At 42.8% G+C, this 24,191-nt stretch overlaps 1 protein-coding gene across 2 annotated transcripts; it reads left to right on the top strand.

The window, feature by feature from the left end:
• The first annotated feature begins 15,368 nt into the window (after window positions 1-15,368).
• On the top strand, window positions 15,369-22,608 carry cbx4 (chromobox homolog 4 (Pc class homolog, Drosophila)). 2 transcript variants are annotated; one of them, XM_068336558.1, is made up of 5 exons: window positions 15,369-15,675; window positions 15,807-15,850; window positions 16,494-16,559; window positions 18,467-18,533; window positions 19,738-22,608. In XM_068336558.1, the coding sequence occupies exons 1-5, from the start codon at window positions 15,607-15,609 to the stop codon at window positions 21,133-21,135; spliced, it is 1,644 nt and encodes a 547-aa protein (XP_068192659.1). In that variant the 5' UTR covers window positions 15,369-15,606; the 3' UTR covers window positions 21,136-22,608. The 2 variants fall into 2 exon arrangements, with proteins under 2 accessions (XP_068192659.1, XP_068192660.1); XM_068336559.1 differs by lacking the exon at window positions 15,807-15,850.
• The last annotated feature ends 1,583 nt before the right edge of the window (window positions 22,609-24,191 follow it).

Here is a 24,191-nt window from a genome sequence, read left to right as displayed (position 1 = left end):
GACACATTTGAGTGTCTACATTTGTTCACACACACACACACATCCCAAGTAACCCATCAGTGATTCAGTGATGCATTTTAATTTAGAACTACCAACGACCATATGGTCATGCCTGTAATTCATTTCCCAAAACCAGATTTCTCGCACCATACGACCGGTTTCTCATTGCACGCACAGCATTTGTGTACTTTCCAATTTATGTGACAGTCAAGAATGTTGTGAAACTAAAAATAAAATGTTCCACAAGAAACCGGTAAAACTGGAATTGAGCGTTATGTTCACCAGTGATCACCTCATGAAATAAATAAAAGTATCATACCACAACAGCGTTGTGAGTCTAACACAACAAGCACACACACACACACACACAGGCACACACAGACTCAAGTGTTCTTCTTAACGCTCTGCCTGTTAAAAGCCTGTTTGAGATTTTGGATTGCAGCATCCTGAAGAGCTGGTCTGTGGGTGAGCTACTCTGAAAACACATGTTTGTCTAATGGATTTAATATGGCTATAAATTACAGTCATCATGGTACTGGAGCATCAGCACCACTCACATGGAAATGAGCAAGAGCCTTTCAAAGCTTTATCAGGAGGGTGTGTGTGTGTGTGTGTGTGTGTGTGTGTGTGTGTGTGTGTGTGTGTGTGTGTGTGTGTGTGTGTGTGTGTGTGTGTGTGTGTGTGTGTGTGTGTGTGTGTGTGTGTGTGTGTGTGTGTGTGTGTGTGTGTGTGAGAGAGAGAGAGAGAGAGAGAGAGAGAGAGAGATTAATTTTTAAAGTCTAAGGGGAGTACATGGGTTTGTTTGGGGTTTTTTAAATATTTTCAAAATAGTTCCGCTGTTATTTCTTCCCCATCCTTTCATACATTTTCATTACATGATTTCTGGCCTCGGATTAAGTCTATTGATGTGTTGTTCATCATTCAACTTGAACCACACTCTTTATGGCTTGATTCATAACCTACAATTTTTAAGGTGTGAAAGCTTCAGGGGCTTTCTTTTCTGTATTTGTTCAAACAGTAATATTTTGAACAACATGGGTTTTCCATTGATGTCAGTCGGTGTTAAATTCTCCAGTCTGGGGTTGTTATGCAAGAAACATGCATGCGCAAAACTTGCATGTAAGTGTGTATGCGCATGTGAGAACATGTCCATGTGCATTACTGAGTGAGCGTGCATTTAAACTGTTGATTGAGGGAATCGGTAGAATGCAGGGAGATTTTAACCTGCGTCTCTGCCTCATTAGGCCTGCCTCTGTTGCCATGGTTGTCTATTAGTGCAGCAGAGATTAAAGACTCATTTACATGAGAAAGAGGCGAGAGAGGGACTGCACTCTGCTAGTATATTCTGGAGAGGAGGGTCAAACAGGGTACAGACAAATGTTTGCCAAAGCTTTGACCATCATTTTGACCACTTACATTCATCTGTTGGTGTTATCACCACGGGTTACGTACACTTTTCAAACGTAACGCAATAGGTGTGCATAAAAACATTTATGAAAGTGCATAATGTGTGTTATGCAGGCCTACTTGTGGCACTGGTCTAAACTGTTTCACTTCCTGTCTTCCTCCTAAATCGCCTTTTAAGTTCTGCATATTGCTAATCCAATTATATTGGGGGTTTGAATGTGCTTGTGAAATGGCTGACAGTGTCGGTAGGCTGCATTGAGGCTTGTATCTGAAATCCTGTCACACCTGATCTATGAAGAACAATAGACTAATGACGAAACATATTTAACTTGTAAATGAGTGTTTTCAGTACAAACAAGCTCAAGCACATAATTAGGCATGAGTCATCTTGTCTCTGTCTATGTGTGTTTTACTATGAGCAAAAGCAGGTGAGACAAAGTGGAACTGTTTCACTCGATTCACTATGGTACCTCTGATCAAACCAGATGATCAATAAACTGTGGCTCACATCTCTGGAACATCAGTCCGCTACAAAGCAGCAAAATCCATAAACGCTCCAATTCTTCCAAATAAAATGTGATTATTTTGTGATATTTTACTGAAATTTAAGATGCAGAAAAATCTAGGGCAACAGAGATCTCCTGGTGGATTCATAAAATTCTATGCACCATCTATTGTTATCACATCATCACTCTGCACAGGCAATTCACAATAGCCTCTCATAACAGAGAGTCCATATTTTATATTCCTAATAAGCCAAGTCTGTGGGCTGCAAGCAGCAAAAGACAGCGAGGAGAGAATCTTGCCTATGAATATTAATGTGTGGTACAGGGGGAGGTTGAGGGGCAGGGAGGGTAGGGAACCAAAGCCTCCTCCAAATCCTTTGCAGATAAATTGAGAGGGAAAGAGAGATGATTACATGCATGGTTTTTCACAGGGCTCCCCAAATCTCATTTTCTGTAGTGCATTTTAATGGGTTCCTCGCACACAGCCGACTAAGTCTCAGGATGCTGCTGTTAAAGAGGGGCAGACAAATTCCCAATTCGAGTGATTTTTTTTAATGCAGTGCCACGAGGGTAAGCCATGGTGTGAGGTATTGTCACGGTTGTTTTTTTTGTAATGCGGACAAAAAAATGGGTCCTGTCGACCTTTTGTCTTTTCAATGTGCTGCATGTATCACTGTCATTTAAATGCATGCTTCAGACAATAGAGAGCCTGCACTAGATGGATGGGACGAGGCAATGAAAGGGGAATCAAAGTCGTTCTGGGCGCTAGATGATGGAAGAGGTCGCCACACACGAGTCCTCAGGGAAAATGGTCCAACATATGTGTGACATAAAAACATGACAGAGAATTTGCTCATCGAATGAAAATTTCTTCACATTTGATACAATAAATGAAAGACTTTCATATTAAATTCACAGCATTTACAAATTCTCCTCGTGTTAATACCTGTAAAATGTCAAAATGGACTTTTTCTGTCAAAACGCTCACGTCACGTCATGATTTCCTATTGAAATCTGAGACTCAGACATTGATCTCCGTCCTCTCTCCTTCCGAGCCGTGTTTATTGCTGATAGTCATCAGGGCGACCCGGGGCAGACTCCAGGGACGGTTTAATTACACACTCTTTCTCTACGTGTCTGTCAATAACCCAACTGATGCGATCATTCATGTGGTCGTCCCAATCAATACTTTGAGGAGAAAAGCAGTTAAACTCCGGGGTCATATGAAAGGAGGATAACATTGGTTTTATTGCATTGTTACCAGGGTAATTTTACTATCTGGTAGTTTACCAGTTCCTTATCATCAATAGGTTTTTGTAAATGGAGACATTCATTCAACTGCTTTTCCTGTGGGAAATGGATGTTCATGAATGTACCTTCATTTAAAGTTGATAGAATTTAATATCTGCAAAAGAAAACTTTACTTAAATAAACAGAATCATTCGAATAGAAAGCTGCTACAAGCTGACAACATCATTTTTGTATCCTGTTTCTCCAGTCATTATATTTCCTTTTAGTTTTCTGCTTTTCTTGACTACATTAAGGCACATTTACTACAGCGGGGAGCCGATATCGTCTTGTGGAAGCAGTTAAACTGAGATGTTGCCACTTGGCTGAAGTGAAAAATTAGTATGTGGAGTGATATATTCTCCTTTCTTACAGATATTTGCGTGTGAGAAAATCTGGTGCAAGTACTGCAATCTGGATATTCAGAGTCATGAGAGAGCAGATGACAATTACTATAATAGAGGCTGTGTTTGTGCATTTGTACTTGTATGATAACAAAACAAAAGACCACAGTCTCTGTAGTGTGTAAAGCTATGGCTCGTAGAAAAGAACCTACGGGTTCACCAATCTGTATAAAGTCTTTTACTTCCATTAGCTGGTTGTGTTAAACTGCATTCAGTTCTCTTAACAAATGCAATGCATTTGTGTTTTCATACAAATTAGCAGCATTCAGATTTAACAGGAAACCTGTCTTGCTCTTTGCATAAATTTGACTTTTAAAGTTTCAACCAGTTGTGCAGTTAATTTCCCCCACTGATAGTGAGCGATGACAACCAGTGTCAGTGTGTGCTGCCTTCAGGTGCCTGTTGTGAAAGTCAGATTCAGGAGAGAAGACAGAAAGGTGCGAGTGTGAGAGCAGATACTCTGTTCACTCAAACTCAGAAGTGTTAGATTAACATCACACATCCACTTCCTGTCATCCACCGGTGTGTGTGTGTTTGTGTGTGTATGTGTGTGTGTGTGTGTGTGTGTGTGTGTGTGTGTGTGTGTGTGTGTGTGTGTGTGTGTGTGTGTGTGTGTGTGTGTGTGTGTGTGTGGCTTTGTGCTTGTGGTGTATACAGTGTATGTGTGCAAGTGACACAATGCTGTCTTTAAAAAAAAGTAAAAAGAAAACACTTCAGCTCCCAGCTCATCAGCTCCTGTGGTGTGGAATAGTAACAGTTGTAGAAGGAGTATGTTGGTGTGTGTGTGTGTGTGTGTGTGTGTGCGTGCGTGCGTGCGTGCATGTGTGTGTGTGTTTGCTCTGAATGACAAGGATTAATTTCAACACACTGTCCGTGTACGGTAATCTTAGATGTGCCGGTCATCTGCACAGATCAATGAAAGCAGGAGAAAGGGAGTCATTGAGAGAACTGGATCACACTGACAACTTGTTAGTCACTCGACCTTCTCAGGGTGTCTGGACACAAAAGAGGCTCTTTGAAAATGAGTCCCACCCATGACCCAAGGAGTTTGGCGAGAGCTTCACCCTGATGTGGAATCTCCAACTCAGGACGTGATGAAGACAACCTTCCCTCTGTTAGTGTGGGAACGTTGGTGGAGCTGACCAGTCACAGACTGTTACTTCAGCTGTCACCCTATCTTGATATTAAGCTTTCCTCCTTCATTTCCCACCCATAGCATCCACATCCCCTTTGTGCCCGAAGGCTATCAGCTACGGAGCTAGTGGTGACTAGTGGGAATCATTAAACAGGATTTACTGTTGATCCTCAGCCCTACCCTCCTTTTCCTTTTCCTGCTCCCTCCTCCAGCAGAAGCAGGTTCGCAGCAGCAGAAGACGGCGGTGATTCATCGAGGGGTTGCCAGCTGCGTCAGAGATAAAGTTGATGGAGGAGGCATTGACTGACAGAGAAGAAAGTGTAAACAGAGGACCTCCGGGTGTCTCGTCTTTAAACGTTTGCCTCTTCGCTACTTGTGCTTTTTGCCTGTCCTTTGGGATGGAGGAGCTTTATTTCCTCATTTTCTTTCAAGTTTTCCTCCTGTCATTTTCCTGCTCCTTCCTGCAAAGCCTCCACTAACTGCATTCCTCTGTGTAGCCATCCCTGTCTTCTCTGCCCAGTAGGAAACTGCTGTCCAATCCATAAGTCATGATAACAACCTTTTTCCACCCACTGACACACACACACACACACACACACACACACACACACACACACACACACACACACACACACACACACACACACACACACACACACACACACACACACACACACACACACACACACACACAAAACAGAGGCAGTGGAAAACCTCCCCTTTGCTCAGACCATGATGTCAGATGTCTGCTAGCTGACAGTCTTGCAATAGGAAAACAGGCTTAAGTGAGTTCAAGTGTGTGTGCACAGAACACAGGGGCGTTGCAAGCACACCGGTGAACTTATCCTCATTCTTCACTGCAAAAAAAAAGGGTAGCTGTAAAGAAATATCTGTCATGCAGTAGCATAATTTCATTTGTCAATAAATCTCGATATTCATTGGTTCATCTAAAAATAAATCGGTATTAAAAAGAGTTTGAAAGCAAGTTTTTTTATTCTCATGTTTCAAGATCTAAGATTTTAAGTCTTGGCAAATACCAAGTAATGCAGTCTGTTTAGGTATGCACCAAAAACAACATCCAGAACTGTAAATGTACTCAAACTAAAGGAGACTCATTAATCAAGAGTCTACTTTAAAAGTGATGTAGTGGCTTAAGTCCTTGATTCCAGACAGCAAATCTCCCTTTGTGACATAATTATTTTAAAACATTCTGCATCCAACCCAGTAAATGGCAAGAATGATTAAACATTTATTTATTAATGCAGTTTAAAAATCAATCTATTTATTTTTGCCTGATCTCCAGTTCAATTTGGCCTCCCATCCTTTAGGCCGCTCTGAGAAAAGCCTGGTCTCCATGTATGAGCTGCATTATTGATTTGCCATTATGTTGTATGGAGGGAGAAAATCCATGGCTCTCCCTTTAAATAACCATCACATGAGGACAAGAGAGATATATCATGGAGAAAACCATATCGAATTGGAACACATGGGATGCCTGTTGTAAGCAAAGAAATCCTCTCCTTGCATCTTACGTCTGACAAAGACGAAGCTGGTGAATTAACTTAAGATTCGCTGAATCAGGCGTTTTTTAGAGACCCTCACCTTTGTGTTGTAATGGCTTCTTCATATAGAGGCTCTCAGGATAAATCTGAATTTGTTCATGTCTATCGGTGGACAGAATTTGGCAAATTCAAACCATAAACTTCATGCCTGACCTTGGAAGATTTTAGAGTCATTGTGGATGACTATCCACCAACAATTTCAAATAGGCAATATACAGTAGGTGGTGCGACTGAAAATGACATCTTCCAAACTCTTATGTATTTATAGCAAGAGACCTGCTATTTCTGCTGCTAACAAAAACAAAAAGCCTTTAAATCGGGAACATAGCAATTTGATTTGCATCATATTCATGAAGCATCGTGGTAGCTCTGGATAAACATAATAATGCATATTTAAACAGGATATAGAAAAGTTTGTCTTTGAGTCAATATGTACTGTGGAACAGAAATGGTAAAAAAAAAAAAGTTGTAGTTCTTCCTAAGTGCTTCCTAAGTCAATCTAAAAAACTGAACTGAATAAAATATCACTGAAACAGATGTTAAATGTGGTCGAGTATCTAAAACGTGTTTCAAACCATTGTAACAAGTATCCTTGATGTTTTTGACTCACAAATCATCAAATCATCATTCACTTGGTGCTGAATTGTGCTTCTTAATTTGTAAAAAACAACAACATTGTTTTGGTCAGACAGTTTGCATTAGTATTCAAATAATATATTTATTCAAACAAACCCAAATATGGTATTTTCTCAGTTACAGAAGACAGTTAAAGACCCCTGAACACGTGTCTGACACTAAAGCTGCAGTCAGTGATTTTGGAAGTATTGCCGACCAAAAAAAGGTCCAACCAATCTTCAAGGGAAATAAAGCAAACCATCCTCCAAAGTGTTGCTGAATTCTGATTGGTGCATTTTTCCCACTTGAGCCAAATCAGCACAAAAAGCAGAGCTTTAACCAAACAGAGACGGGTTAGAAATAACCTATTTCCTTTTGTAAAAAACAGACCAGTTTAGAGAAACAAGCCACAAATGCGTCAAAAGGAAGAGAATAGATTAAATTTTCCACCTGATAGAAATGAAATACTCTATAAAAATATGTCTAAATTACAAGTCATGTGTCGCCCTCATGGGGACTGACTGGTAGGAATCAGGTTTGGCCACAATGAACCCTCTTATTGAAGCATTTGTGTTATTTTTGGTGCATCATTAGAAGACTGCAGACAAAGGGTCGTCTGTGCTGTTGTATTCAGGAGGAGGCCTGTTTTATTCTGATGTGGTGAGCTGCAGTACCTGTGACACACACCGAGTTCCTGTGTTGAGTGTGTGATGTGTGCTGCACGTGGCAGGGTGATGAGTGATGCACAAGCTGCCAGCTCTGCCTGCATGAGACCTGACAGGCTTGCCTTAGGCCATCAGTGTGAGGGTGAGAGGTGATTGGACAGTCGTGTGTGTGTGTGTGTGTGTGTGTGTGTGTGTGTGTGTGTGTGTGTGTGTGTGTGTGTGTGCGTGTGTGCGTGTGTGTGTATTATGGCTTATTGTCTGAAAAGTTCAGGATGGTTTCACCGTTAAATGAGGAACAGCGTGTGGGTGAAGCTTATTTTCTAATGCAGAGCCTTAGAGACAAAAAAAAAAGACAAAGAAGGAATAAGAACACGAGCTACAAAACAACTGATAGTATTGAGCTATGGTGTCTCTCTTCATATTGTGCTGTGGATAGCAATTTTTGACTGATTGTCACCATTTTGCAAGAAATGGCAGCTCAGTTATCTCCCTAAATTTAATACAAATCTTAAATCCCTGTTGTGCTTTTTTTGCTCAAGTAAAGGGAGCTCCCTTTATCTCCCACTGCCTCCTTTGAAGCTTCTCTTGGCTCCACACACAACCAATCAAAACCACTAAGTGAATTATGATAAAACAAGAAGTGGGACTGGGTTGGATGGCCTACGTGAATGAATTTCCATATAGATAGACGTGCTTGTCTATCTGCGAGCTCACTGTGCATTCTTCCTCTCATTACATTTTGATGGAGAGATGGCTGCTCCATCTAGTCTGAATCAACCTGTTTTACCCCCTTCACCACCTCCATCTCTTAGTTTCCATCTGCCCAGGACACTATATTGGTTCTGAGTCGCTATTGACCCTATAAAAAAGAACCTTGTTATATTTATTTTCCTGAAGCCTTACTTCTTTATCAAAAATATCCTATTCTCCTCATCTGTGTGGAAAAGAGGGGAGATGAAGAGGCGAAAGAATGAAATCTTCTCATCACGGTGCTTCTGGGCTTACATGTAAATTAAAATGCAATTAAAAACAGGCAAATAAGACACTCCCCAGAGATGGAGAAGGGAAAAGGGAGAGGAGGGGAGGGGAGGGGAGGGGAGGGGAGGGGAGGGGAGGGGAGGGGAGGAAAGGGTTCTCAGCATAAGGGCCTGCGTCACTCGTTATTAGCATGGCATTAGACTGAAGAGAGCTAAATCTGAACAGGGTCACAGACACATTTAGTAGGCATGCTGCGAGGTCTCCTTGAAGCCGTACCGTGCAGAGGGAATGTTTACTCGTCATTATTGAGCATCGTGTGCAAGACCATCACTGGTTTCCAACGAAACCATCACTGATAGCAGCAAATAAATATTAGCTCTCTATAAAAATATAACTAAATCCTTCATGAGGACTGACTGCAGGAACAGGAAGACACGTCTGCACCGACCGTCTCCTCGCCCATCGCGCTTCAGCTCAGCATACTGTAATATCCACAAGTCGTGCATTCATCCACATTGTAGCAGAATTCCACTGCCCCACCGCCTCCCCTTCTCTTGGCCTCAGCCCTCACCCATACACCCCCCCCTGTGAGACTGGTGTTCAGTGTGTAGCCCCCCCTTCCTCCTCTTTCCTCTCTCACACAGCCTCCCTCCTGCTCCTGGGTAGAAGGGGATCAACGGGGAATAGCATGGAGGTGGTAGTGGTGGTGGTGTTGGGGGTGAACCCCACACGACGGCAGCCTTGCAGGCAGGCAGTGGGGTTCAGAGGAGGGAGGGAGGGAGGGAGAAGGGGGGAGGCCACCCTGGCAGAGGAGCACCCCTTTCTGCAGACCTGTCGCCTCGGTGCAACAATGGTCATGACACTGGAAGAGGAATTTCCACTGTCACCATAAACACACACACACACACACACACACACACACACACACACACATAATAACGCAATGAAATATTAGAAACAGACCACAGACGTTTTTTCTGTATTTTATTATAGCCCAGGTTCCATCACACAGCCTTGAACAGACCACGTCCTCCGTGCATCGGGGCAGATGAGCAAAATGGACAGTTTGGTCCTCTTTGCCTTTTTAATTTTCCTGCGCTGAAAAAAGCTAAGATACCAGAGCTAATGAGCAAATTGTTAATAAGACAGAATAGTGCTGCCATCAAATAGTTAGACTTCACATAGGGAACATCCACTCTTCGGAAAAGTGACGATAACCCAAAAAGAAAACATTTCATGAAGGATGGGGTACATTTTTAATTATATAATACTGTACAGAAAGATGATTGAGGATCGGAGACGAGCACAAAAAAGGTCGATAGGCTTTTTTTTTTAGGAAGCGTATTATATAGTTTGCGTTCTTAACTGACCATCTCTTGCACATCTTTGGGGTCTGTGCTTCCACAGTCATGGTCACCCTAAAATTCCTGAGTACCTGTATAAGAAGGTCATTTGTACAGGTGCTTTATTTTATTATTACAAAATGTTTGCAAAACTTTTCCTCTGCCAAAGAAATCAAAGAGACACTCAGAGAAACACTCAGAGAAACTAATATTCTCACCAGCTCCTCCTCAATGGACATGATGCCAGTTGCTTGAAAATTTCATTAGTAAAGACGTAGTACCCTCTTCATGGTTGATCCTTCCTGTGGAAATACATTGCGATGGGGAAAAAAATCAAGACATTCTCCTTCTGAAACAAAAAAGCTTCTGAAACTTCACGCTCAATGTAGAGTGGAAGGACCAAACTCTCTGAGCTTCTGTCAGGACCGTGAACTTCAACTGAGACACCGATTCTGTCCAGATCTCATGCAGAGACGGTGGGTGATACAACATATCGATGCTCACTCCCTGCTCAGTTGATGCACGACGTTCATCCTGAGGATCAGCGGAAAACATTGGAAATGGATCCTAAAGCTCCAGTATCTGGGATCTCAGAAAGATTCAGGATAGGTCAGGAGCTGGATGACCTTCATGCCACAGATCAAGCAGATCCCACTCATACACTGCGTTCTCCAGTGCCTGTTTGGCACCGTAGCTCCTGATCAGGTCTCTGTGGTCCACAGGTTGAGGAACATCATTCTTGGTTAACGTCTCTCTCTCTAATGCCTTGAGTTTGTTCCTATCTTTCCCAGCAAACACGCAATGGAGGTTTGGGAATGGAAATTGTAACGCAATCCTGTTAGGGAGCAATATCAGTTTCACTATTGTTTCAAAGATTAATGCAGATACATTTATCATTGAACTGAACGGGTTTGGACGAGCTACCTGGTTCACTTCAAGTTCCAGGTGCTTGTGGTCCACCAGAGGCAGCTCAAACCCTAATTCATGCAAACGACAGAAAATATTTCATCATTCTGGAAGGATAAAATGTGCAGCAAGTGGGTTTTCAAGGAGAGGAAGCAAAATGAGCTTGCTCTCATTTTCTCCACATGATAATAGAAGACTTGGTATTGGTCATATTTGGTGAGGCTTTCACCTCATAAAAAGCAGGGGAAAATGATCCCAGGTTTGAGAGGCCGTTGGATGAAGTTTACTTGAATAAGCATGATCATAGAAAAAGCTTTAAATTTCCTAAAACATCTTCATGAATCCTAGAGTGAAATATTCTTACTCTATCCAAAAATGTTTTGATGAAGATTGAATAGTTTGGGATAATTAAAAGTTTTCTGTGATGGGTTTTTGTTATAATATTTCTCTTTTTTTTTTCAAAAGGGAGCAATATCAGTCAAAAAATAAATTACTCATCAATTTCATATGTACAGTGGTAGTGATAGAAGTCTCTGACAAACTGGGAGGATTCTCTCTAAACAGAGGGGGGAGGGGGTCTCACGCCTCTGCCTGTCATCCACCTCAAATGCAGTCTCAACATCTCCCCCAGAAAGTTTCCCCACGGTTCACACGTAGAATCAAGTGAAACTGATAATGCAATTTTGACTTTAACACGGGACACAACTGATGTTATGACATACGTGGTCAGATGTAGAAATAGGGTGATAATACTTTTAGTAAGTATCATCAAATCTGTACCCCTCCATGTTTTGACAAAGTGGGAGTGGGGTTCCATTCTTAGATGATCACTTTGTCAGGTCGGAGAGGAAAACTTTAACTGTGTGTGTGTGTGGCCTCCCATTTTGTTGCCAGTTTTAGAGCCAGTTGGTAACACACACACACACACACACACACACACACACACACACACACACACATACACACACACACACACACACACACCACCTCATTTCGGCCGTGCAGCATGACGATGAACGCTTTCCTAATAGCGTTCATTTGTTACAATTATCATAATTAAACATATGTCAGCAGCAGACAAAGGAAGCAGGAGATTTCTGTGTTAGCACCTGAAGCAGGACTCGTTCATCAAGCTGAAGAAACGGATCGGTATTGTTTCTACGTTAATTAACCTGACTAGACATAGATGATATAATCCTACGGCGTATTTAAAGCAGCTATTCAAGGAGGGTTTGTGTCAGTAATTCAGTTTTCATCTTGTTTTCAGCATTAGTGTGAACCTGTGTTTCTGGGTCCTCCCTTCATCAGCTTGTTTGGTATAGGAGCTTAATGACTGCCTGCTGAGGGCCATGAGAATGGCTGTAGGGCCCTCTTAACATTTTTGTAATGCCCCCACCCTCCCTCTCCTCCTCCCCACCATGTCTTTGCATTGTGTCCTTTTTTAAACCAATTTTCTCCCTCAGACATGTGGAGTAATGAAACCGGATGGTCTGCCGCACCTTTTTTTCCATCTCACTCACATTTTCTTAGTCAACCCCCTCCTCCCCTCCCCTCCCCTCCTTTAAATTTCTCAATTTCCTCAGCTGGCACTCCTGGCACCATAGGTGGTGGGTGGCACAGAGGGGAGGGCCCCTTCAGCCATCTTCTTGAGCATCAAATGTGTACGCAAAGTTCTAAAGAGAAGAATGGAACAGAAGGAGGATGAAGAAAGAAATTTGTGTTGCGATATAAAGGTCACACAGCTGATCTGACTGTGCTGTCCCGACGAGACCAGGACGCCACCGTGGGTCCCACATCAGGGACACATTTTCACAACACCCACATAAATATGCTTCACAAATGCTCTTTTATTCTCCACCCCATGTGTAGAAATCATTGTTAGCAGACAAACTCTTCTGAACTCACAGGAAAAAAGTGTTTGACCTGCTTGAAGGAGCCTTAAAGGTTTCTCATTTCTAGTGTGTATTAATTTTATAACCCCTGGATACATGAGAGCAGTCTTGATATTGACTTTAAATGACTCCACTGGTTGTTTGTTACAGGTTGTTTATTAGGAGAGTCCCTCCAGCGTCAGATAAAAACGGACCGACCCTGACTTCATGCCCAGGTTTCTGATAACAGCTCATCTGACCTTGACAGGCTGCTGCAAGGACAAAATAAATTCTGACATGTTTGTGCAAAATCACTCAAGAAACATCTAAAAATGGCTCCAGGAAAGCAGAAAAATGGACGTTATGAAAGACAAATCCGTGAACAACACGCACAAGTGGTTGTGGGTTTTCAAAAATTCAGGAGATGCAAATAAAAAAAAACGGGAAGAAAAACACAAGATGAACAGTATATCAAACTCAAGGGTTCAGGCTGGCATTTAATGCTTTAATCAGCCTTCTCATTTTTGTATTTTTTTTTAAATTTGTTGCCTGTAATCGAACCTTAATTCGTCGAAACGCGCATTCTGAATGCGAGGAGCGTCAAATGGGATGAAATTAGTAAACTCATGTCTTGGTGTTTCAAGTTATTTGAAATGTATGAGAAAGCTTATTTAATGACACAGGGGTGTAAGAATCTCACAGAAGATGACAAATCATTTTCAGCAACGAGCGAAAGCTTTTAATTCATGCAACCGTCTCCTGATGACGCAAAAATTAGTCAAATAAACTTCCTGCAGCATATTAACGATACAATTTCATAACCAATAAGACTGCAACCTCCCTACTGCTGTTAGTTTTGTTTGTTTTTTTTGGGGGGGGGGTGTTTGGAAGGGGATTTGAAAATAGATTCAGGTATCTCATCATTAGATGGATGAATTATTCGAATCGGATCCACAGTCGGATAAATATTCCATGTAACGATCTCGGTTCTGACGCAGACTGCGGGGTGTCATTCTTGTCGGTGCAAAATTCAAAAACGATGCATACTTTTCATTTTGGGTATGTGCTGAGTAAACAGTGCTGACATGGAATTAAAAGACTCAGAACCTGTTCTGCTTCTGAATGCGCTCGAAAAGTCGAAAAGATAAAGTAGCACATGAGGACCGCAGCTCATTGGTTTGATTTTATCAGGAGCCCATTTGTTTGTCCCTAACTTAAATTCTCCCCCTCTCTCTTTCTCTCTCTCTTTCTCTCTCTCTCTCTCTCTCTCTCTTTCTCTCTCTCTCTCTCTCTCTCTCTCCCTCTCTCTCCCTCTCTCTCCTTTCATGTTGTTGCTAGGGAAGCAGGGCGTATGCGCTCCCTGGCCGCAGCTGAAGGGCACAGGAAAATAACAAGAATATGGCGCAAATTGCGCATTTTAATCGAACATATTCAACCCAGACAGAGTCTTAGCCCCATCCTGCGCCAGATTCCAGTCCGAAACTCGGAAATGAATGAGTGTAAATGGCAGTATTTCGGTGCTTTTGGTCCATTGCCTTATATGGCAGGGCAGAGATAGATCGTGCCTGTGTTCAATAGGCTGGAGCTCCGCTCTGTTTCAAGGCTCCATTTAACCCTTTTGCTGCTGAATTATTTTTAGAGCTCCGAATGAATCGGCTTTCGGTTCCTTAAAATCGTCATTTTAGTGCCATTAGTGAAACGAATTGCGCATTCCTTTTTCACGTCGTTCGTACGTACGGATCGCAGTTTTAAGAATAGAAACACGTTTGATGCCCAAAGGGGCGCAATTGCGCCTGTTTTCAATTTAGTCCCCATTAATTCTTGTGACTGAAAGACATGGCATTTGCAGCACAGGTACATAATCACTGGTGATTTGGTTTATGTTTTTGGATTTAAACTGTCAAGATTTAAAAAAAAACAAAAAACAAAAACATAATTTACAACCAGTAGCGGATTATGACGCTGGTTTAAGGGGACAGAAGTGAACGCTCCAACAGTGGAGTTCATCTCTAGAACGTTGTCACAGGTAGACCGAAAGCTGCACCGCAGCAGTCTGGTGTTTGTCAAATCCATGGCGGTTTAGCCCAGAGGATATGGCACTGGGTCGACGATCACGGAGTCGCTGACCTATATTTGCACGGACTTGGCAAATCCAAGCGTAACACTTCTTGCACTGCTGCGCCGAGAAACACAAGAGTCACAGGTGATAAACAACCTCTTGCTGACGTAGTGCTGTCATTGCCGAGCTCAGAAGTCGACGGTTGTCGGTGCAAATCCCCTAATAAAACTGTTTCCACCGATGTGGAGGCAGGTTTTAAGTTTCGGGCTCATTTCTGCCTCCATCGGGTGCAGATTTTTAACAGTAAAAACGAGTTTTCCAAGCATATCTTCATATTTCTCTTTAATAGCACTATATCCCGAAGGCATCTATTATTCATTAACATCCAGAGATGTTATTTATTTGAATGACTCACTCAAAACTGCCATGACTAAGTGCATCAACTGAGGAAGGAGGAGCTCCTATCGAAGGACTGCACAAGTGGATTTTATGCATACGTGCTGTGACAGTAACGTAGTGGCTGATTTGAATTTCCAGACATCCCTCCTACAGTCCAATAACCACGGGATAAACCCCAACCTCTGTGCAAGGTCTCCACCTCCCCCTCCTGACGTCATGCGCCGAGCCGAAGCTATTGCACGAAATGAGCTGCTGGCAGTGGCACGACCGTGAATATCTGTGTACTCACAGTCAGGAGTGTGCAAAGGAGGGAGAGGGAGAGGGAAATAGGAGGATAGGTGGAGGGAAACCAGTCGGGTTTGGATACAACTGAGGCGCGCAACGAGCGGAAAGCACATCGACGGCGCGTAAGCAGCCAGCGTTTCACCGACTCTCCGTCCCCCCCTTTGCTGATCGGATTCTGGCGAGAATGGAGCTCCCTGCCGCCGGAGAGCACGTCTTTGCGGTAGAGGGCATCGAAAAGAAGCGCATCCGCAAGGTAATTAAAAAAATAAAAATAAAAAAAATAAAAAGAAAGAAAGAGAGGGAACATGTTTGCAAAAATAGCGATGAGGGACGTTGAAATATTGCTTCAGCAATTTTTTTTATTCTCCTCTTTCGCCATCACAGGGAAAGATCGAGTACCTGGTCAAGTGGAGAGGCTGGTCTCCCAAGTAAGTCCTAAGGCAACATTTACAATATTTCAGCAGCGCAGTGGGTGCATCGATTTGCCCCCCCCCCCCCCCCCCCAAAAAAAGTGTTACTTAATATTGTCATTAATGCAGGGCGTGCGCACACACACACACACACACACACACACACTGTGTGTGCGTGATGTGGCAGAGCGCGGTCGGTCGGTATGTGCCCAGTGGATCCACGGATGCCTTTACTAATTTATGCGAGGGAAAGGGGGTTGCTCAAGCCATGTAATCCAGTTTTAATTATTTCTGCTCTGCCAGCGAATTTACGAGACAGTGGTGCTAAAATGGCCGACTGCACGTTAGAGAGCTGGAGAGCATGCAGACAATATTTGTAAGATGTTTTTGGGGTTGTTTTTTTTCTCGCTCTGCAGTTGTCCTCTGGTATTTATTGATAATTATTGATGCCTCGTTTTGTGGAGATACCCGATCTACAACATCACGTGTTTTGCCATTAACCTGGAGGCCGGCTTCATGCGCAAATGTGACACCATGTACGACTGTGTTGGAGATGTAGGACCGTGTGCTTTATACACACAGATGCTGAGGCCTGTGTATGTTTCTAAAAAAAACAACAACAACTGATATCGTTCTGACAGCTCTGCGCTTCTCTCTGCAGATACAACACATGGGAACCAGAGGAGAACATCCTTGACCCGCGTCTCCTGGTCGCATTTCAACACAGGTGAGCCGAGCTGTGGACTTCGGACGAGGCCGCGCTGCCTCCCAATTCAGCTATGACTATATATGGGCATGGGAGGAGGGGCGTTCAGTAAACTCCGCCACCGATACGTCCCCACCCCCTCCCCAAAGGATTGTCTTCTGGAGAAAAGCCAGGGGATGTGGTCTCCACAATCCACAAATTACCCCCTAATGGAGCGATGTGGCGTAAGGGAAATACATGTGGATGTGTGATATATGGCGCAAATTACAACCATTTTTTTGGTAACGTCATGCAATCTTGCGTCCAAAATACATTGAAACCAACTTGATGAGGAGACCTGCAGCAGCTTCACTTTAATTTACAGGAGGTGCATGATGAACATAGGATAAATATAGGAATGTAACCCTAAACTCTGAACATATGTTAATCCTAAATGCAGTCATTTGATGAGGTTTCATGGGAGGAGGCCAAGCTGCAGCATGACTCTGCTTTATGTTTGCAGAGTCATGCCATATATCATGTTATATGCATTAAAGGCTTGTTTGGACACACTATATTTACCTTCCACCTTTATGTTGTGGACAAAGCATATCTCAGCGTGGATGCCTGCAGCGTTCTCGGGTTAAGACTGACTTCACGGAGGTCTGTAAAATAATGAGAAATGCATAGAGATCAATCTCATAGGTTGGGATGTTAATGAATACAAATGCAGCTGTCCTTGTAGGCCTGTAGGCGTGTGCACAACCTGGACCCATGGGACCGGTGCGATATTCTCTCTCTGTGGGCCTTCGGGCCACTCTTGGGACCGGGTAAAGACATGATGGCCGGGGAAAGGAATTCACATTTCTGAAAAGGCTAATTGACATGCAGTGCTCTCCAGTATTTCCAGTGTACCGCTCTCGCCCCCGTGTGTGTGTGGTGTGTGTGTGTGTGTGTGTGTTTGTGTTTGTGTGCCTGACTATGCGCTGATGGTCATGGAGTGCTGCCTCTGTGCTCTGTGTGTGTGTGTGTGTGTGTGTGTGTGTGTGTATATATATGTGTGTGGATTCCTCTCCATTCCCAGAGGATGGGGGATGGGGATCGACAGGGAAGGCTGTAATTGCCAAATCTTCAGTGAATAGGGGTCACCCCGTTGGATGATGTTTGAAATTGCACATATTATAGCGTTAAAATGAAGACAGTTTATTGTGGCAATTTTCTGGCAGCTCTAATAGTTTGAACATCTGTCGTCAACAACAGGCCCGGTTTTACTCCTTGCCCACTGAGGCCTGAGTACAGTTGGCCTTCATCCACCGCTGGTTATTTATGAGGCAATGATGAGTCAAGGTTTATATGAGGGAGCAATATTTCATAGACAACCGCCTGTTTAGTCTAGTCAGTACAACAGAAATTACTCTCTCCTCCCCCAATAAATGTGTTCTGAGAGGTGTTTGTCATTAGTTAGATATTTATACCGCTATTTTTTTTATAGTATTGTGTTGGTCGTTTGCATGTTTAAAATGTAAGCATGCGGTACTCCACAATGCGGTTTTTCCAATCTTGTATCATCCCTACCTCCTGACCCTAATTAGAGACTGAATGTAAGCAGAGGAAAGATGTGCTGAAGGAGGGAATATGTTTGAAAGACAGGGAGAGATTGTCCCTGTAGTAGCCTTAATTGAATTTCTTCAGGATAATGAGAATGTAGAATGGACCGATTACCATGGAGAGCTATGCAAATAGAGACCATAATGCTTTGCAGCAAGTCACGTGGGCATTCAGTACTCCTTCAAAATTCCACTTTTGACCTTGAATAAGTTGAACAAAATCCAAATGTCAGCCTGTAATATTACATGTGACATAATTAGGTTTTTTAATGTTTAAGACTGTACCGCTGGATTTTGAAGGTAAATATATGGCAAGAAACTGTAATTATCCTGTCTCCACAGAGAGAGGCAGGAGCAGATGATGGGATATCGCAAACGGGGACCGAAACCAAAACATCTTTTGTTACAGGTAATTTTCACCTTCATCATCAATGAATCATCACAGAGTTGCGTCTGTGGAATAGTTTTTGGCTTTTGTTGAGGCACTGTGTAAGTCTCCCTGGAGAGGCCTAAGGGAGTTAGGGTCCTGTCAGGTGTTTTTGAGCTGCCGTCATTATCATGTCATCATGCTTATTTATAGGTTTCTTTTAGAGAGGTGGAACAACAAAATGTTTCTGTGGCAGGATTTCTGTCCCAGCTAAGCATGGGACCAGTTTTGTTGTCTTTGGTTGCTCAGTCATTTTATGCAAAACAGTGTCTTTCTTTGGGAATGGTGATCAGGAGGTCATCCTGTTCATTTTTCTTCTTTGGCATGAATATGCAAATACAAGGACAAAAGTGTTGTTTTTGTTTTGTTTTTTAGCTAATCTTAGCTCAGTACTTCACTGGGTAATTTTCTGAGCCAAATGTGATTATATATTTTGAGAGACTCTGAGCTGATTGCTATGCAGTGTCAGTCCTTAAGAGGCATAGCACTGGTCACACGTGGCCAGCGATCAGGGATAAAGCGTGACACGTCTGGTGGCACTTGTCTGACCTGAGGTCACAGCCAAAGCGTCTTGAGCGTTTTGCTGCAGTGCCCCTTGACAGCCTAGGGGGGAGTCAGCCTGTTCAGGGGGGGACAGGGGGGGATAAGGACGTCATAAACTGTGAACTTAATGGATTATGTGTTTCAAGTTGTGATAGTTAATTCTAAGAAGGCAGTATAGTGGTCATGCTCATCCTGGAAACAGTGCCAGAAATGATCCTGGGGCTCTGAAGATTTGTCACGCCTGAGAAAATCACCTCGATGTCATCGGGAGGTCATCAGATTCATCTCATCTAAGATTTAGAGGCTGCTGATTTATTCTTGCTAAAACCCCTTTTTCAAAATTAAAGTATGGAGCTTAAAATACTTTTTTGGAAGGCTCAACAAGTGGATTCTAGTGGTCACATTTTGGAATCAGAATAGAATCAGGATTAGACATTTTGGTATCTCAGTCTCTGTTGTCTCAAATTTATTTTATTAGTCATTCCCTTGTTAGCCTTCAGAGTCTATATAAGCAGAAGTCCCTTCACCTGGATTTTAGGCCTGCTTTATTACAGACAGCCAATGTTTTTTGAAGTCTTCTTGATTTTACCTAATGTACTTCTGAAATGTAAAAGATTTTAAATGTGATGTCTCTTTCTTCAAGGTACCCTCATTTGCCAGAAGATCCAGCATTCCTGCAGGTTTGGAAGAACCGCCTCAGGATGCTGAAAGTAGCGTCAGGACAGATGCTGCCCAGTTCCAGCGGCCCCAACCCCAACAGTATCAGCTGAACAGCAAGAAGCACCATCAGTACCAGCCCAGCAGCCAGGAGGTGCCTGCAGACCAGCAGAATAACGGCAAGAAAAAGTTCATCTACCAGCTGAACAGCAAGAAGCACCACCATTATGAGCCTGATCTGAATAGGTATGATGCTCAGGCTTCAAGGCTCAAAGAAGTGGTCAAAGTTCAGGAACCGGCCAGTAAACCAGCAAATCCTGGCTGGAACTTACCATTGGCCTTGCAGCAGAAATGGGTTCGTGACAAAGACACAGGCTGCTTGAGCAAAGTCAAGGAATTGGCCGTGGAAGTGAGGAAGCCAGTTGTTAAAGACGGTGAAAGCGAGCATGCCCTTAAACCCAATCCTAAAGATGCAACCCTGCCTAGTTCTATCAGTAGCAAAATGAAGATAATCAAGAACAAAAACAAGAATGGACGTATTGTTATTGTGATGAGCAAATATATGGACAGTAACAAGGTTCACGGAGCAAAGGGTAAACACGGGGAATCTTCAAGCAAAGAGAAACCCCAAAACACCAAACCAACAGAGAACAATCCAGCACACAAAACCAAATTGTTGGAGTACTCGGAGAATGGAATCCCCAAAGAGATCTGTAACGGCAGCCCTGTCCCTGCTGCTGAACATCCTGTCAAGTGTTCTCCAAAGGACAGACATTTCTCCAAACCATCGCCAAGCACAGCAGAGGAATATAACACAGAAGTGGCTCGAGGTCAGGCTGATTTACCAGACGATCTACCCCTCCAGCTGACCGCAAGTTCACCCATGACCTCGTGGGCTGCCGACACCAACATCCCGACCCCTACGACCCTTGACCAGATCAGGATCCCTTCTTTTCCCAATGATCGCAAGCGAAAGCTGTTGGATTCTGCAGAGGACAGGAGCCTCTCTAAAACATTCCAGGCTTCACGAAGCTTCAGTGTCACCAGCACTGTGGCCACTCCACCTCAGGATAAACCTATGGACCTCCATTTTAGTGGCCAACGCCACAGCAGTACATGCACCTATGAGTTTATGGACTCTGGCAGCCAAGAGGAACCGATGGATCTCAGCTGCCCAAAAACGAAGAAACAGGTAGAGCCGGTGATAGAGCCAGAGCCGGCTGACAAAAACACACCAGTTGTGGTAGAAGACTCACAGAAATCCACAGAGAAATCTAAAAATATCCCCGTTAAAAAGATCTCCCCTTTTATGGGAAATATCATAATCACCGACATCACAACAAACAGTCTCACTGTCACCTTCAAGGAATATGTTTCTTTCTAAAATAATGTATATTGGGACCACCAGTGACCAATTGGACAATCTTTGTATATATGTGTATATGTAAATATCATTAGAATTTTGTATATGTGGAAATTTATAATTTATCATTCAAATTTAATATGTTTCCTATAACGTTTTATACCGTAACTCCTCTATGACGTTGTAGCCAAGAAAGTGCCCTCGATGATTTGAGCGAATGCATTAAGGTGGATGTATTCCACTTAAAAAAATATGTTTATTTGAAATAAGGAGCTTATTGAGTTACTTGTTGTTTTGTAACTGTACCAAACTTATAACCTGAGATGTATGAAGGTTGATACATATTTTGTATGAATAATATCACTTATTTTGCTCCTGATAGATGGTAGAGAGGAAGTTGTTGCATATACGTTGATCAAAGATCAACTTGAAAGCACTTAATCACATTTTCATAGGTTGGTTGTGTCATTGCCAGTGCAGAAAATTAATCTGCGCTCACTGATTGTTATCCTCAGAATGAATTGGCTTATTTTTGTACAGGTGTGTCTGAATTTGTTCTAAACACAGAGAAAACTGGGATGAATTTGGCCAAGTCAGGAACCTTTGAGATGTATGTTCTTTTGTCAGGGTTTGGTCTTGACTTTGAGATGCTTCAAGGTCACCAGTGAACATGTCATTGCAACACCATCTACTGTATATTGCACATTTAACTCTCGGTAAACATTTATGGTACGATATGTGGGACATTTCTCAAATGCTAAAATATACTATTAAAAACTGGTGTCATCCGTCGAACATGTGACTTTCCATTAAGACAGCGTATTGATTTGTACCATAATTAGGTTGTGATTTATTACCTTACTGTTGACCTCATACTGCTGGATTTGATGGCCTCATTAGGAGTCTCTTACTGTCTAATGATTAGTGACATTCATCTCATTTTGCCATGGAAGCTCATTATGTGAACTGAAAACCACCTCACTGCTATCTTCTTTAGACAAAGCCTCCAGGCGTGTTAATGAGTGTGTTACACAGATGAAGTTTAAGTTGTGACGCTGGCTTTGCATACTGTTGTTTATACTCTCTGTTTTGATTATGCTGCTGAAAATCCATACATCAAAACTGTTGGATGTAACCTACATTTGAGTCTAAATTGCCTTCCATGCACATTTAATGCAAAACCAGTGAGAATGCTAATATGCTATAGTAATAAAAAAATGAAGAGTGCATATTTATTGATGTTTAAGATGATCAAAAACATGAAAATGTGTTTTTGGAATCAGAAGCTGCAGACGAGTTTCCCTTTTTGAAAGCTATTTTGAGTTTGTTTGCTCCTTTTTGTTAATAGTTTGCTTTTTTTTTGTTCATTTCTTGCACATGATTCAAACTCAAAAGGATTGTTATTAAGTACATTCAGCCATGGGTTGGTTAACTTATTGCTGTTGGCACAACTTATTGGATGGCATGTTTCACAATAAAGAAAGAGACCTTTGACTTGTCGCATTGGTGTGTGTTGGGTGTTTTTACAATGATACGTTCACTAAACTTGTGTTTTCTTTACCTTACGGTCACATTATTAAAGTTTTTTTTTCTCTTACACACAAGGGACTTACTGTGGGAAGTACTGTGGGAGTATGGGGTGAGGGGGCCTCACCTTAAGGCCTTCCAATCCATATATTCCCAAAGTAAGCTGCGTTCGGGTTCTCGGAAGTAAGTCGGACTTGTTCCAAGGTGGCTGTTGGCCTTCTCCAGGGCTGCTCTTTATCACAAATTCTGTTTGTGATTTTCATTGATAGCGAGGCGTAGTCATGGTGAGGAAGGTTTACAGTTTGGTGGGCTGAGGATTGCATTGCTGCTATTTGCAGATGATGTGGTCGTGTTTGTGTCAGCGGCCTGCGACCTGCAGCGCTCACTGGTCTGGTTTGCAACCGAGTTTGAAGCGGCGGGGATGAGGATCATCACCTCCAAATCCGAGGCCATGGTTCTTAGCAGGAAACCAGTGGATTGCCTTCTACAAGTGGGGAATGAGGTCCTTCCACAAATGAATGAATTTTAAGTATCTTGGGATCTTCACGACGGTGACGCCAGTGCATGGCGGTGCACTGGCGTCGTGCCCGGAGTGTCCCCCGCCTCACGCCCTATGCCGCCGGGATAGGCTCCGGCTCCCCGTGACCTGCTACAGCAGAAACAGCGGTGGTAATCTGAAGATGACTGACTGACCAGGATCTTCACGAGTGAGGGAACAATGGACAATGGCAGACCCAGGACCAGGTAAGGGGATTATATCTCAACACTGGCCTGGGAACACCTTTCGATCCCCCAGTCAGAGCTGGTGGATGTGGCCGGGGAAAGGGAAGTTTGGAGCTCCCTTGTTGAAGCTGCTGCCCCTGCAACCCAACTCTGGATAAATGCTGGAAGATGGATGGACAAGTGAAATATTTCTGCACTATTGCTCATGTCCTTCACTAGTTTTGAAGCCTTTTGGCACGTACAGTGAAAGAATGGAACATTAAACACTAACTTAGTCATGAACCATGAATAGCAAAACAGATCATGTTGCATAAGCACAAATAATCCTACGTAAAAGGCCCCCAGTATTGCACACTGGTTTTATTAAACCTTTATCAGTGCATTATTTTTCCATTGTAACCTTACGTGAAGGAGAAATGCAAACACACAACATAACCGGAGGAGAGCAGAGTAGATTATTGTGTAATTCTCAGATTCCATCATGAAGGAATTGTTCTACGCTTTTGTCCACCCATAATCTCTCCAGTCTGTGGCACAATGTGGAACGGAAGGGCGTCAATTATTTGCCATTTAAACACAATGAGTCTGCAATGTCAAGACCATCGGGTAACCAGTTGAGCAGTGTGTCACAATGACAGAGCAATTCTCCCTTAAAAGCAGGAACATGCCATTCTGTCCTTAAATGCCAGGTGTACTGTATGTATGCACATATCATACCTCGTATATGAATGGTATGAAAATAATAACATCTCCTGACAATCTTTTAGGCATCACTTCAACGCCTAACCTGAAAATGCAGCACAACTTGTGCCACTATGAAGGAATCT

Source organism: Antennarius striatus, chromosome 16, assembly GCF_040054535.1.
Source record: "Antennarius striatus isolate MH-2024 chromosome 16, ASM4005453v1, whole genome shotgun sequence".
In the NCBI taxonomy this organism is placed as follows: domain Eukaryota; kingdom Metazoa; phylum Chordata; class Actinopteri; order Lophiiformes; family Antennariidae; genus Antennarius; species Antennarius striatus.
Note: the sequence above shows the minus strand (reverse complement) of the source record. Positions and strands in the feature narration are given on the sequence as shown.